We start from the raw sequence: 16,268 nt of genomic DNA, 5'->3' as shown, positions 1-16,268 counted from the left end.
CTCAGTGTAAACATTACATTTGGTAGAAGGGATTTGTTATTACTCCTGTCTAACAAACGAAGGGCACAAAGGAAATGCAGGTTTCTCCAAACTCTTTGCAAGAAAACATTCCCTGCTTCTCCCCTAGCCTGAACCAACAGGATGACTCACCAGCCAGCACAGCTCCCACCACCTCTTTATCTCACCGCTCTTCTCAAGGACTCCTGTCTTCAATGCAAACAAAACGTGACAAGGCTCTCTCCCCAAGCCTAATATTAAAATCCTCCCTGCAAGGTTAGCATTAAGTGAGCTAATTGTGAGCTTTTGTTTTACAGCTGGAGAGCAGCTGCTCAGTAATAAGGAGGATTTAGGGCAGACCTGGTGGGCCAGCATTCCACCTCACAGCCCTGCAGTGAAACTGCGAGCAGTGGGAGAGATGCAACTGTGGGCTGTGTCTGAAGGGACCTGGATAGCAGACAGTTTGGTCCTACGATTAGGCCAGAAAATAAAAAAAGAAAAAAAACCCAAAAAACAGAACAAGCTCATTCCTTCAAGCTGGTCTTCACAATGCAATACATTGCTCATAACCTTGAGAGGTAAAGTGCTGCTTCTATTTGTGGTGAATGGTAAGAAAAGCGGATACCTCTGGGTACTTTGATATCTCCTCCTTCAAGGCAGATGATCCATTTTTAAGGTCACCTTCCTTGACAAAACACAGCAATTTGTCCTCTGCCACAAATAAAGCATGATCCTCCCTAGGCTTGGGGCTCTGCATGTGGCTCATGGCTTTTTGGGCACGAAGTATGCAGCCAAATCAGAACGGCCACTCCCTCATCCTTCCCAGCCAAGAGGATTGCTAAAAGCAGGCACAGCAAATGAAGAGGAACACAACTACATTGGCCCCAATGGGCACACGCAATAGTTCTCCTGCAGCGCGACCGCTAGAGCAAAGCTTGAAGGCCCATGCCATCTAGTGGTGAAAAGTTGGGCCCAGAGCTCCCTTTCCATCCAACGCTAAAAACAAAATCTGCCAGGCTTTTGAACAAGAACCTGTCCTGCAACCAATTCACCTGTCTGAGAAGCCCAGCCAGGGATGAGCTCCGATATCCACACTGCTACTGCAGCATTTAGGGGAAATACAAGTACACCCTGGAACCAGAGACAAGGAAAAGGAAAATTAAGTCTGCTCTCTGTATCTGACTCCTTTGGGAACTGTAAGAACAAATGTTGCAGTGAACCTCATCGCTAGTAATTAAACGCTGCAACTGTTAAATAAACCTAACAGCTATCAAACCACAGCTCCCTGATACAGGACATGTCCTCTCCTCCTTCTGTTCAAGGACACTGTCAGAGCCCTGGTGGCAGAATGCATAAGCCATGCTAGTAGAGAGGTACATCACAAGCAGCATAGATGGACAGTGCTTTGACAACGACCCCAAAGTAAGATGATTGGTGTCATTCCCCTCTAGATAATAGGGTCTCTACACTAAGAGAAAGGAGTACTTGTGATCCAAAGCAGAAGAGCCTTGTGAACAGAGATGGAAGAGAATAAAATCTAAGATATCAAACACAACGTCCCCATTTCTAAAACAGACAAAACCAAAGCACAGACCCACTGGATGTTTGTCCTCCGAATGGTTTGAGTTCTACTGGTGAAAGAAAACCTTCAGATCCCTTACGTGGGGCTGTGCCTCTCATCCCCAGCCTGTATGTACAGTCAGAATTGTCACATCCCAGGTGCAGTTTAACTGCATTTTAAACTTCATGCAGTTGTTAACTTCCCAGATCTAAAATTTGTCAGGACCTCATCGCAGGGCCCCTTTATTTCATCTCTGCTTTCCTAGCTGTTGTTTAAAGCTTAAAGCTGTTGTTTAAAGAAGCTTGACTTTCTGCCATTTGCTCCATGATGCTGCTTTTCCATCTACAGGTTCTTCTAACAATTCCTTTTGCCTAAAGGGCAAGACTAGCACTGCTACTTGTCAATGGAAGCCCCAGACTAGATCTAAGCCCTTCTCTTCCTTTTCACAAACAGTCTACATACAATCTGTCCATTCCACTCAAAAATTTTAATCATAATATGAAATCTACGATGAAATTTCATTTTGTGATTAAAAATACCAGAGATAATATACTCACAACAAGGAGACTTTCAAGGCCAGGCTGGATCAGGCCCTGGGCAACCTAATGTAGCTGTGAATGTCCCAGTTTATTGCAGGAGAGTTGGACTAAGTGACCTTTAAAGGCCCATTCCAACTCTAGAATTGTAGAATCCTTAACGTAAGACCTTCTGATTCATGAGGAATACACTAAAATACATGTCTTTAAGGATTAACATAAAACACAGCATATTTATGCAACTCTTTTCTAGTCTAATCCTAGGGCAAAGTGTTCATATGAAACCCAAACAAGCTAAAGCACAGCCTGTTTTACAGAAACTGCCTGTATTCATCATATAGGATAAGAGCCACACGAAAATCTCAAGGACAGCACACCAATACCTGTGGGGAAGGAGGACTACCAGCTAGCACAGCCTGCTGTGGAATTCAAGGCAGAGTTGCACAGCAGCAGCTTGATCCATCCTTCTGGAAAAGACCACACCATGCTTTCTTGCAATCAGCATCCACTAAATCACCTGCTTGCTTTTCAACAACCATCTGATACCAGTCATCAATCACTGAACATTCCCGCTTACATATAACCATCCTCCAAACACACACACTCTAAAAAGATGCATACTAACCTGGTTTTCATCATGAAGTCACTGTAGGAGCCACACCAGTTGGAATCCAGCTTCCGACTAGTCTTCTTTTGTGGTGTTGCAGTCTAAAGAAAAACTGCTATTAAAAAAAAAAGGCAGAAAGTCACTCTGATCAAGTACTCGTATCAAGTCTGGTTACTTTATTATTATTATTTTTTTTAATCTGCACAGTCAGTTAAAACAGTTAACATGATGAAAACAGACAACCACAGAAGCTTTAGGTACAGTATCTTAACACTGAAGAAGCAAATGACCACATAGAACCCTTTTTTATGCTGGTCATTTCCAAACAAGACAGGAGTACATACAGAGGTCTAGTTCAGTGTAAAACCTGATGTTAAGCAGCAAGTTGCCCACAAGTTGCTGGACAGTATATGGTGTTTACTGCAGATAGCTACAGCAGCAGTGCTAAGTGGATGAACTGCACAGAATTAACCTTATGAACAAACATCAGATCACCATGATAACAGCCATAGTGGCTCACTAACAGGTTCAAATTATGCAATTCAGTCAGAAGCAATTGTCTACATTCTTATGTTTTAACAATACTTTTCTTACTTTGTTCCACCAGTCCAAGCTGCATTTGTTCCAGCCTTCCTGACATTAACTGTTTAATTAACTGCCACATACAAGTAATCACTGCTTATTCAATAGTTACACAGCCCCTGCAACAAAAGTGATACGAATATATTTAAAATAATCAACCCGAAGTACATTCAATAGAACAGCTGCAATAAGGCAATGAACAGTTTCAAAAATAGATTTTACTAAACAAAAACGCTCAAATACATAACCTGCTGCCTTCATAAGGTTTCGGACTTGAATGGTTCCATTCAAAGTTAAGTGCTTATTCACCAGTAACATTTTTAGAAGTACACCAGTAAAAATATTGAAAGACATGAGTATATTGGACTGCCAGCAATCACAACCCAGGCCTTATCACAATGCGCTTTCACTCACCCAGCTTCATTTTACAGGTTTGCATGAAGTGCCCTGCACAAAGATATTATTACAGACTCTCCAGAAAAAGAAAAAAAACTGTGTATTGACAGAAAACACCAGTATTACAAAAGTCTTCCTAACCTCATAATAGAAGCCCTTGGGCTGCTACTAATAAGATTGTGAATGTTACACACTAGGCAGATACCATTATTGGCAGCTATGTCACAGCAGCTTTAAAAAAAATAGCATCAGATGTTTAAAAAAAAAAAAAAAAAGACTGAAAATAGCTTTTGGGAATGAAATGTACACTTACAAACCACAAAGGGATTTGTCTGGCTGGAGCAGATGAACCATCCAAAGATTCCACATCCATTTGTTTTCAACTACTATCTAATTGCATATTTAATCATTGTCAGCATTCAAACCCGCATGGATTTTCCTTCATTAACTTGTTCCAGAGTCTTGATTCTTATTCCCTTAGAGCTGCTCTGGCTAGCTATATTTATTGCTGTAACTTCACATTTCTTCACAGCTACGAGAAGCAGAGACCGAGTTAACTTACTTATCTCAGCTGGAGATACTCAAAGCATGAGCCTTTTGCCATCTTCACTGGACTTACATCTAGGCAGAAGTGCAGTGGAGCGTTAATATTCCACATCAAGACCAAAAATAGAACTATCTCACTTGCAAGCCCACATAAGTAAAGCTCAAAAACAGAAATGGTAAACACTTCTCCTAAGAAAAGTGCTCCAGAACTTGGTTATCACTGCTGAGCTGAAAACCTCATTGTGTGAAGATAAACAGGTACAAGAATGTAGTGACATTAAGTTGCACAGGGCAAACAACAGAAAGCAGCAGGAAAAAAGAGTCGGATTGCTTCTGTTCAGTTTGAACAGATAGCAATTTTACTCGTGAAGAAACATTATTAGGAATTTCCCTTGTCAGTAGTGAGGACAGAGGAAGAAGACTGTTGTATTTCTACATGTGTTTCAAGGATGTGAGCGTAGCACTGTCTAGTCATGCTTGAAAGTGTAATCCTGTAATACAAAGCATGCTTATATATACATGCTAGCAACTAAAACAACACCTTTTAGACTTCCAAGGAAGGTCCAGACTAATTTTGTGTGCTTTAATGCTGAAACACCCAAATCATTTGCAAAGTGAATGCTCTCATTAACTTTCATTCACAGATGACAAATTAAAACAAAGGCACCAGAGAAATAGTCTTTTGCCAAATATAGGTGTACTTAACGAAAAAGATTAAATGTTGCTGCTTTTAGCTATGCAAGCAAACCAAACTTTGAAAGTTACATAGTTTAAACTCCTTAACAGCTCAAAGTACAATTTTGTTGTCCTGATAAACAGTAGTTTTTACACAGTGAAGCAATATCTAGTTTTGAGAGAGAAGTGAAGCCGTTAATGAAGCAGACATTTCGGTAGTTTTTCCCCTCCACACACGCAGAGAGGTGGGACCTCCATGTCCTCTTCCCAAAGATCTCATGCAGTCTTCAAGGTTGATGAAGAGAACCAAATCTCCAAATCCTGAAGTGCAATGTCAGAACTACTGTTGAACTCACTCTCAAAAAGGAGCAACTGCTCGTTACTGATAAACATCAGTAAGTCCTCCACCAAACATGAGGTACCAAATTCATTGCTGTAACACTACCAAAGCATTAAAGTGATATCTACTAAATTGGTCAGAATGCCTTAATTGGTTCCAGGGCAAGACTTACACCTGGTATCAGATACCTGATGTAAAAGTGTTCAAAAGAGAAATACTTAGTATCCCAAAGCCAAGGATGACACTACAGGTCACTAATCAGTATATAATCTAGGCACCTTCTCCTTTCCAGCACAAGTTGGACTTCAAATAAAAGGTTCAGGAGGAACAAAGAAATCTATCAGAAATGTTCTACCTGTAACCCTTCTTGTGTCAAAACCAAGAAAACAGGTCTTATGACCCAATTCCTTTTTTTAATGGAGATAACCAAAACTTCTTAACTGTGTTAATCTAACATTGTTTTCTCATATTTCATTTACACAGATATAAGTAACAAAATTTCACTTTAGAATACTTTCTAAAGCGGGATATTCTTTCAACCACTTTTCAAGTTATCACGTGTTCTCACGGTTGAAAAAATATATATTCATATATACCTAAAGAAATAAAATTCAATTTCACTATATGTAGTTGCAGTGCTGTAAAGAAATATAATTTAGAAACTGTTTCAAGTCTGAAATGTATATTATGTTCAGACAACTGCAGAGGCTAAGCCTATGGTCCAGGACCTGTTTTTCATCTGTGTGCAGGGTCAAGAGCTACAGCAGCTGAGCATTTTTCTGAAGGAGATTTCTCTCCACCTCATTTCTTTCAGTATTCTTTGACTCGCTGCTGAAGCCCTCCCTGAACCCAAAGTAGTATGTATTGACAGCCCAGAACAAAGGTCCACGGGTATTAATATTACCTCTTACGTCAGTTTTTCAGTAAGAGCAAACCACTGAACAACACAGTGCAGAGGTGCTGAACCATTCATAGTTAGCCAGAAGTTCGAAGGACTATTTTAAGTTGTTTCTTCTGCGGGTGCCCTTCGCTGCCGAGCAGATTTCTGTCTACCTCTCTGTGGTGAGGGTGGAGTCTCCTGTTCAGCTTCTGTCTCCGAAGGCTCGTTGTCCCCTTGCTGGGAACCCGTATCGCCTATCAATTCTCTCAGGAACTTGAATTTAGACAAAAACAATTGCCAGACCACATACCAGCCTGCAGGAAACAAAGAAAGAAGGCACCGCTCAGTTACTTCGCACACACCGAGTCAGCTCTCAGGCAGAGCGTGTCAGAAATACAAGGAGGAAAAGAAAAAATAGAGAAAGATTGGCTGCCATCTTAATTACTCTCCATCCCAACAGTCCTGCGTCCTCCCCCTCCACACACACACACACACAGTCCTTTCTACAGTCTATAGTCCTTATATATATTATAGTCCTATAAGCATCAATTCAGTTTGATCAGGTCTGCCCTCATCCCAAAGCAAATGGTGAAGCTCCAGGCTAGGACCTGAACATATACTTAAACGCAATGCCACAGCAAACAGCAAGTAGGAGATTACACCAGTGCATACACATAGGACTCAGCTGTTAGGAGGAAGCGAACTTGCATGGACATACCTAAAATACAGATGCTAGATTCAATACACAGAATCATAGAATGGCCAGGGTTGGAAGGGACCTCAAGGATCACGAATCTCCAACACCCTCTGCCACATGCAGGGCCACCAACCTCCCCATTTAATACCAGACCAGGCTGCCCAGGGCCCCATCCAACCTGGCCTTGAACACCTCCAGGGACGGGGCATCCACAGCCTCTCTGGGCAGCTGTTCCAGCACCTCACCACTCTCAGAGTAAAGAACTTCCCTTGACATCCAAGCTAAATTTTCTCTCCTTCAACTTCAGACCATTTCCCCTTGTCCTGCTGTTATCTACCCTTTCAAAGAGTTGATTCCCCTCCTGTTCATAGGCAGATGTATTTACATCTTAATCTAACCCAGAACTTTCCTATTAAAGTCTCATTTATCTAAGTTCTTTGATAGAGATGCTCAAGTGTCACCACACTGAGAACTAATGCTAATCCCTTCCCCTTTAGCTAGCAAGTCAACTTTTCATAATCTAAACAACATAAATGTCCCTTAACTGCCCTTAAATGTCGCTTAACATGAACTGTCCCTTCACAGACAAGCGGGATAAGATTCAAGCTGTGATCCAAAAGTACACTATACATAAGCACAATTTGAAGTACCAGGAACCATTGATCTTTGAGCCGTAAATTAATACTTCATTTTCCTATCAGAAGGTTGGTCCATTCAAGCTTATGCTATTGATCAACACAAAGAGCCCTATTTGGCAGAACCAGGGAAACCTGTCCTCTCCAGCTACACAGCTGTCAGCAGAGAGTTTTCGGAGCGTGGACAAACAGCAACATATGAAGCAAAGGGATGCACTAACAGGTGGCACTTGTGTAACTACAGCACCCTGATTCTTCCTCCTCCACTGCAGCCGGAGTCGTGCCGACACGAACAGCCATTACTTTGGACAAAGCAAGATCCCACCCTTTCCCTCTGCCCCAGAATACTCACATACTGCAGACTTCATTTCCTCAACTTCTCTCCTACTGGGGAGTTGAAAATCCTAACCAAGTACTTCCTTTTCCATTGACATCCAATCCTTTAAATTATTTCTGACTCAACCAAATCTGATGTCTGACAAATGCATGAAAAACCCCTGCATCTAGAAGCAGCAAGTGACTGGTCTGGTGCCTTTTCCTGTCACATCGAGGGGTAAAAATTGAAATAGTTTGTTTGAAAACCATTTTCACTGAGATGTATTTCAGGTCTCTTGGATCCACAGCGCTCTGTAAATTCTGAAGAATCAATGCATTTTCTCATAGCTCTAGAACTCATTAAGAAGGAATCAAATCCCCAAAAGCCACACTTACTCAGACCACATAGAAAACAAACTACTACAAGTGACCACAAGAAACAAGAAAGTGAGACCTAAGCAGAATATTACAAACCATCACAAGTGTGTCTGACTCCACAACTTGCTGACAGATCTGGGATGCTACAGTTACAAGTGAATGAAAAGCATGATGTCCTACCAAGTCTATTTGAGCATTCGGCAGTGGTGAAACTCTCAGCCACAAACTGCCCACTTCAAAAAAATCCTAAGATACCTGCAAGGTGAATTGATGTCAAACAGATGCATTACTGCCAGAGAACAAAACGGGGGAACAAAGCAGAAATACTCAGGAGCTTTCAAAAATGATGCTGTAGGACACTGTACAGAAACATGACCTGAGTATAGTTGGTGTAAGTAAATACACCGTAAGGTAGATTATAAATACAACATAGATTATAAATATATAATATGTGTATTTGTTATATATATATTTGTATGTATATATATATATATGTGTACATATATATGTGTATATATATATATTTGTATGTATATATATATATACATATATATATATGTATGTATATGTATATTTGTTATATATATATATAATATGTATATTTGTTATATAATATGTGTATTTTTAATATGTTAATATTAATGTATAATAAATACATAGATTATAAATACAAACGTAAATACACAGTAAGGAAGGCATTTAACTTTGGCAGGTTAAAGTGCATTATATGCTTCCTTTATCACTGCAAACAAGCCATTTAAAATGCAGAATTACAACTCGGAAGAAAAGAAGCACTGAAAGATGGTAAGTATTCCTTCTTCAGGCTCTTTAGAACAGCAGCATTTTCCCCCCCATGATTGGTTTCAGACAGGTCACAGCATCTGAAACCCAAAGCACCAAGTATCGCAGACAGACTGCAAAGCTCACTAGTTTAGGATAGAGTCAGGACACTGCAGACAACTGGCCAACACAACTGGTTGTAGCCAAGAACCGAACAGACCAGCAGGAAGAGACAAGTGAACTGAACCTGGATGCCATGCACTGAAAAGAAAGGGACAAGAGGCTTCTCCACTGACTGCAGGAAGGACAGCTGGGCTTGGAAAAGAATGGTTGGGACTGGAAGGGACCTTTAATATCACATCTTTAAGTTCCAACCCCCTGCTACAGGTGGGGACACCTCTCACTAGACCAGATTGCTAAATAAGTTCAGTTTACCATCTCCACCATGTTAGGAGGAAGTTTTTCCACTCACAGGGTGGTGAGGCACTGGAACAGGTTGCCCAAGGAGGCTGTGGATGCCCCATCCCTGCAGGCATTCAAGGCCAGGCTGGATGTGGCTCTGGGCAGCCTGGTCTGCTGGTTGGTGACCCTGCACACAGCAGGGGGTTGAAACTGGATGAGCATTGTGGTCCTCTTCAATCCAGGCCATTCTATGATTGTATGTCCCCATCCACTGTTGCTTCACCATCTTCTTTTCTCAACTTTCCAACATTACACTCCATGAAGGCACAGCCCTCCCCCCAAAACAACCTGATGCTTCCACAAAGACTCACAAGATCTCCCAGACGAGGAGGTATAAGGTAATTGAAGCAGAAAGATTCCTTTCTTTCACTTGTTCTTGTTGCAGTGCCAGCTTGCATGAAAAGTTTAAAAGAAAAAAATACATCCAAAACAAATACACAGTTAAAGCTACCCATTCGGCTGCGACACCGTGCTGCCTGGGAGGTACTGAACACAGCACATCAGAAACTTCTTAGACATAAACAGACTCCCAAAGAACTGAAGACTGGAGGCAGATTCAAAGTACCGAGTTACTTCCACATCTGATGACAATGCATTGATTCTTCAGTCTCTTAAGCATGCAGCAGAATCGTAACATCAGACATCGTTCCACGCTTAGTAAATTACATGATGTATTTTAAAAAAAAGAAATGAAAAAGCTGACATAAGACAAGTGGCTGACACTGTAGTTTGCACATACAACACTGCTGGTCTGTTTGGGCAGGCCGCTTGAAGAAGCCCAATTCATTTAACTACACCACAAAATACTTGATCACAATCAGTCCTCCAGGACAACCGTACATCACCGCAATGCAAAGCCAGGGCTCCAACTCTTGGTACAGCCCATATCTGAATCCAGAGAGCCTGGACACCCTGCCAACAGCCGGTACTTTGCATTCAGGCAAAACAGCAGCTCCCAGCCTCTGCCAAGTTTTAAGCAGGGAGCAGCTGTCTCGCTCTGAATGCCACAGCTGGATGCTGCCCAAAGACATTTAAGCCACGTTTGGCACTACGCCCTCAGCACATCAACCCCTCCTATAAATCATGATGCAATGTGTTCTGTTAGCAAAGTTGGGACTGCTAGTCAAAGCCTCAGTCCCCGACTCCCAAGTATGCATCTATGTGGTATCACCATGTGAACAGATCTTATGATTTGACCAATAAAGCCACCTTTCCTGTGTTTCCCACAATGACTCCTAGTTTGTTGGAGACAGGCGAGAAGCAATGTGATCTAAATATTGAGCTACTCCCCCCAGGAGGTGAGGGGCACTGGCCTCAGACCCATTGATTTCATGCACCTTACACGGGCCTGTAAGCAGAAGTTCAAAGGGAAAGGGATGTTGTTATTGGAGTTGTATTCCCATCTTCCTGATTCAAACAGAAGAGATGCCTAAGAACAGAACAGGAGTAATGCTAATTGGGGGGAAAAAAAAAAAAGAAAAAAAGGTAGTGAGGCACTGGCACCATCTGCCCAGAGAGGTGGGGGTGTCCCATCCCTGAGACATTCAAGGTGAGGCTGGACAGGGCTCTGAGCACCTGACTGAGCTGTAGATGTCCCTGTTCATTGCAGGGGAGTTGGACCAGATGATCTTTAAAGGTCTCTTCCAACTCCGATGATTCTATGATTCTAGCAAGTGATATGGAGCGCTGCTGACCAGTAACCTCTGCTTTCTCAGACAAAATACAGCTTGCTGAGAAGGGAAGAAAGGTGATGCAGTAACAGCGCATGAGTTTAGAGGTCTGGCTTCTATTTCTGCCTTCACTATCAACTTCCTGAGCAGTCTTGCAAAATAGTTTTACCTCTGTCCCCGCTGATTTAAAAATAGGATACTACTATTCCAGCAGCAAAGGCTAATTTAGGGCTGTGCTATTATCAGGCTGAGTGAGCCCTGCATTCAAATACATAAATGTCCATGACAAAAAACTTAACATCCATGAAGAGAAAGTGCACAGTTCTAGATGCTGATACGACATTTAGGAAAGCAGAGTTCTGCTTCATGCTCTGTGTTTAATATCCTCTGTGACACAGCCAAGTTGCTAATTGTGTCCTTTTAAAAAGATGCACTGCCCCAGAGCACTCAGCTATGAAGCTGATTAGATTGAAGAAGGCATGCACTGCTCAGAGCACTAACAGCAGACCCCAGCTGATCTACTGCTTGGTCCACCCAGCTCCTTAAGCCCTCTCCTGCTTAGTTTAGCATCCTCTAACACATTTCTGCTGACCGATAGCCAGGAAACATGCTCTGGCCCCATCTTCCATTTTCAACAGGTTGAAAACTCAGCTTGAAATAAAAAGATGCCTTCTCTCTATTGCTAGCCTAATCAGGCACGGCTCTGCTCGTCTTTTGAGATTGACTCATTACACATCGTCACAGAACTGTCCAGACAAAAGCACTGAAGTTACTGAGGTAGAATTTAAGACTGATGTTTTTCCACTTGCAACCAATTTGCACTCCTGTACCTGCAAATTTGAGTCACACAACCTTTGTTTTAAGGTCATTTGCATCTCTTCAACACCACCCCTCTGGTCTCACTCCCCAGACCAGACCAGCACACCTGTCTGTTGCACTGAAGGCATGTGTGTGCTTTCACCTGGCCCCACGTGATAATGTTAATCCGTTGGGAAAACAAACACACAGTAAGCAGCACTGGAATTCACCTCAGCTGGTCTTCTGTTTCACCCCATCTCCTTCCCTCTGTGTGAACTCCTAGCAGCTGCAGAGGAGCAGGGAAAGCACTGAACCGATGAGACCATGAGAGAAACCAGAGCAAAGCAGTCTGACAGGATGGCAATCAAGTAGAAGCAATTTACCTTTGGCCCACTTTCAGAAGAGCGACTGAAAAACAGCTATGGTTATAGTCTCTGAATGGTTTCTGTGTCAAATGTGCTCAGTTTACAAATTCCACTCGCTGCAAGCCCTCACTGCTTCCTTAACAAGTTGAGATCCACATGGAAAATGGCAAATGCAAGCACCCAGAAGTATTAAATAGAAGAAGAAATCGGGTCTCTTATTCAAAGTATTTCTGGAGCCAAAAGCCTAATTCAATCATAAACATTTGCTTTTGACGTGGCTGATGAACTGATCCTAATAACTTCCAATATTTCATGCACTGAATTTTTATCTTCAGAAAACTTTTGAACTCGATGGGATGTGTGCTGTGAAAGCTTCAATAGTGGGAAGGATTTCACGTTTGTGATCCGTAACAAATTCACACCATCCTGGGACATCTCCTGGATGCTTCCGTCCATTGCTCTCCGCAAGCATTCACACCTCAAGTCCTTCTATATAGGCCACTCAGAACCCAAGTGACAGCTCTTCAGTCTCTTGACCCTGTAAGCCCTTTTTGAGACTGTTAAATACCTCTCATCAGATGGCTATAAAACATTCTTATCAGCTTAAGTTTACTCAAGCTTATATCCAACCGCTGTGGTGTCAGGTTTGTCAACTAATTTTATGCCTCACTGGCTGGCATGTACTCATATCCTGTCACACAGAGCACTCATCTCCTCAGGAGACCAGCAGGCTGTAAAAAACAGAGATCTATAGCTAAGAAGGCAATAAGAAACCACCTATCACAGCCACAATTAGCTTGAAGGTAGCTTATATTCCAGTTATTCTAACAGCAGCCTTGACACAACCTCTGCTCAAATATTTCCCATTAATGGTCTTGCCACAAAAGCTAGAAGCATCCCACTACTAACTAATTAGTAAATGCAGTGTAACACGGTGGGGAAAAAAAGGCATTAGCAGCACAGCATGAATTGCTACCTAACCCCAGCTAGTCACTTCTAACAGGGCAACAGTCAAAGTGCACCACCCCCAAACCATTAAAGGCTTTCTGTGCTTAGTATCTTTAACATCTAGGTGTGTTTTGGCAGCCTCTGCAAGAAGCTCTGATATCGTAACACTGACAGTATGGCTTAGATAAGTTGATAAACCTCTTTTCTATGAGCTTCCAAAGGTGAAAGTTTTGGCCTCCAAAATACTCTTTGTTAACAAGCTTGCCATTTTCCCCTTGCGTAAAAGAATTGTTTTTCCTTAGTTCAGCCCGTTGGCTGATCATTTAACATAATGCACTCCAGTTCCTCAGTAATAAAGCAACTGAACAACTGCTGCTCGATCACCTTTTACACACTCCTTGGTTTTATTACTGTCATCCTCCCCCAGCCATGTATTTACCAGGCTAGACAGGTCTAACCTACTTAGAATCTCTTCATGCAGAAATCATTACATGGCTCTCACCACTCCATAAGAAAACTCCTGTTTTTTTCCTTTAAATAGTGAAACAGACTGGTGGAGACATAAGCACACCATAGATCCCTGTAGCAGTATAACAGCACTTCCTATTTTGCACTGAACATCTAACACTGGATTTCCCTATTTTCTTTCTACAAAGAATCAGCATATTTCAGAGGAATGCTTGCAGTGACAAATTAATCCCCTGCTAATCCTTTCTTCAGGATAGTAACTGTTCTGTTTGAACCTGCTATATTAATTATCCCACATAATTTATGGATGCACGTACTGCAGGCTTAGGTTCAAGCGCTGTTCCAAAAGAAATGCCTCCTATTTTATGATGTTGACCCCTGACATCAGAGGCAGATGGTGGTGGTGTGGCAGCAGTGATTTAACCTTCACACCATGGAAGTGCAGATGAAGCACAGGTGCATCATTGTATTCCTCCATGCAGAGGAAAAATGGCACCCATGACACTCATCAACACTAGCTGAACACGCCTAGAGACTGAACAGTGGATGTGAGCACAGTGAGGTGGTGGGTGATGAGTTTCAGCACTGCCAACAGTGATATGAAAGACAAGTCACATTCCAGATTTCCACGTAGATCTTTGTGAGTGCAGCATCCAGGCTCTTGTTCATGACTGGTGAAAACACGCAGCTAATGGTGGTGTCCACATTAGAAAACAGCGGTTTGTAGCTAAGAATTTGCTCTATCAAATAGCATTATTGTTCTCTTTGTTTATGTTGTAGCTCCCATGGAAATAAATAAGAGGCATTACTTTTAGAGTGCCATAGATGTTAACACTGCATTCCTCCTATCATTTCATTATCCAGTCTCTTGATCTTGCAAAATCTTTCCACAATGCTTCACAGCTTTGAGTACAACCAACTTTTTTAAGCATCAGGTGTCAGCAGAGTCTTCATTTGCCTCACTGTGCTTTCAAAAATCACTTACAAATCCACCAGCAGTCACTTTTTTAATCTCAGGAATGCTTCACACTGAAGCATAGTTGGGCTCAGTGTTGGTGGCCTTCATTTTTACTTCTTTTTGAATTCCAAGTTCAACACATTGATCACATCACCCCCACGCACACTACATCAATGCTTCCTTCCAACAACTCCAAAAGACCTCTAAAAGTCGTCCCTGCCATTTAAATAACCTTTTTCTCTACATCTAGAAAGTACACGTTCCGGAAAGTCCTCTTTTCCTCTTTGTTTATTTTTTATATGTGGAACCAAGCATTGCTCTCAGCCTATTCCAGCCAAGACAGAATCACAGAATGCTTAAGGTTGGAAAAGACTGCTGAGATCATTAAGTTCAACTGCCAACCCACCCCACCATGCCCACTAACCATGCTCCGCAGTGCCACATCCACACAGCTTTTGACCACCTCCAGGTGACTCCACCACCTCCCTGGGCAATCTGCTTCAGAACCTCATCGCTCACTCCGAGAAGAAATCTTCCTTAATATCCAATCTGAACAACTCCTGCTGCATTGTGCATCGCCACCGGTCTGACCACCAGTTATCTGGGGGAAGAGGGCACACCTTGCCACAACACACTTTCGGCGGTAGAGAGCAGTAAGATCTCTCCTGAGCCTCTTCATCTCCAAGCTAAACGATCTCCATTCCCTCAGCAGCTCTTCATCAGACCCTTTCGCCCCCTCACGCAACGGTACAGAGATGAGCCAGGAGAGCTGAGAACACAGCAGACAGGCCGCAGAAACACAGAGCTCGCAAAAGTCCCCCCCCAGCTCATCGATATTTTCCCACCGAACCACGTCCGTCCGTACAACACCGACACGTTTCTTCAACACCTCCGACCACGCCGCACAGAGATGCCGGCCCCGTTTTGGGCACTCACCGCACAGCATGAAGAGCAGCACGCAGGCCAGGGTTGCCACGATCACCAGCAGGGTCAGCCCGATGCTCTGCCACATGCTGCCGGTCCCTTCCCCACCGCCACGAGCGAGGCCCGACTCCCGACGCCGGCGGCTCGGCGGCCCGCTCGCCCCTCACGCAGGGCCCGACCCGGACCGGCGGCGCCGCTGGGCACGGACAAAAGCCCGGAGGTTACGGGGCGAAGGCAGCGCCTCGCACGGCCGCCCGCCGCCCCGGAGGAAGAACCGGCAGAGCCCAGCACCAGCCGAGCCGGCGGCGGGGCGGGCTTTGGAGCGCGGCGTGGTGACGCGCGCGGAGCGCGGAGCACGCCGGGAAACGTAGTTCCGCTCCCCGGGGGCGGGCGGACTCCGAAGGCAGCGCAGACTACAATTCCCAGCGTGCCCCGCGACGCCGAGCGAGCTCCCGCGGGCGGAGCGTGTGCCCGCGTTATCGCCGCCGCCTTCGGTGCGCGGCGTTTGCGTGCGGCGTTACAGCGGGGCGCCTGGGCGTCTGCCGAGGCAGCGTTTTTACACCCGCACCACCCCGCTGCGGTTCCAGTTCCGCGTGACCTTGGTGCCCGTGCCCTCTGCTGATGCTGCAGCTGCCTTCCCTCAGAGAAATCAGGTTACCAGGAGCCCTGCGATATGGGCGGTGCTCCTGGCCGGCTCTGACCTCGCCCTTAGCACCGCAGTACGGTTATCAGCTTCCCTTCCAGCCCGGG

At 43.8% G+C, this 16,268-nt stretch overlaps 1 protein-coding gene across 1 annotated transcript; it reads right to left on the bottom strand.

Annotated features, from left to right (window-relative positions):
- Positions 1–6,240: 6,240 nt before the first annotated feature.
- On the bottom strand, positions 6,241–15,606 carry SMIM13 (small integral membrane protein 13; the record flags this gene model as incomplete). The annotated part of the gene is made up of 2 exons (XM_079533442.1): positions 6,241–6,434; positions 15,531–15,606. 2 exons carry the CDS (start codon positions 15,604–15,606, stop codon positions 6,241–6,243), a joined length of 270 nt encoding a protein of 89 aa, XP_079389568.1.
- Between the last annotated feature and the right edge of the window lie 662 nt (positions 15,607–16,268).

This window comes from Tetrao urogallus, assembly GCF_951394365.1.
Source record: "Tetrao urogallus genome assembly, chromosome: 3".
Lineage (NCBI taxonomy): Eukaryota > Metazoa > Chordata > Aves > Galliformes > Phasianidae > Tetrao > Tetrao urogallus.
Note: the sequence above shows the minus strand (reverse complement) of the source record. Positions and strands in the feature narration are given on the sequence as shown.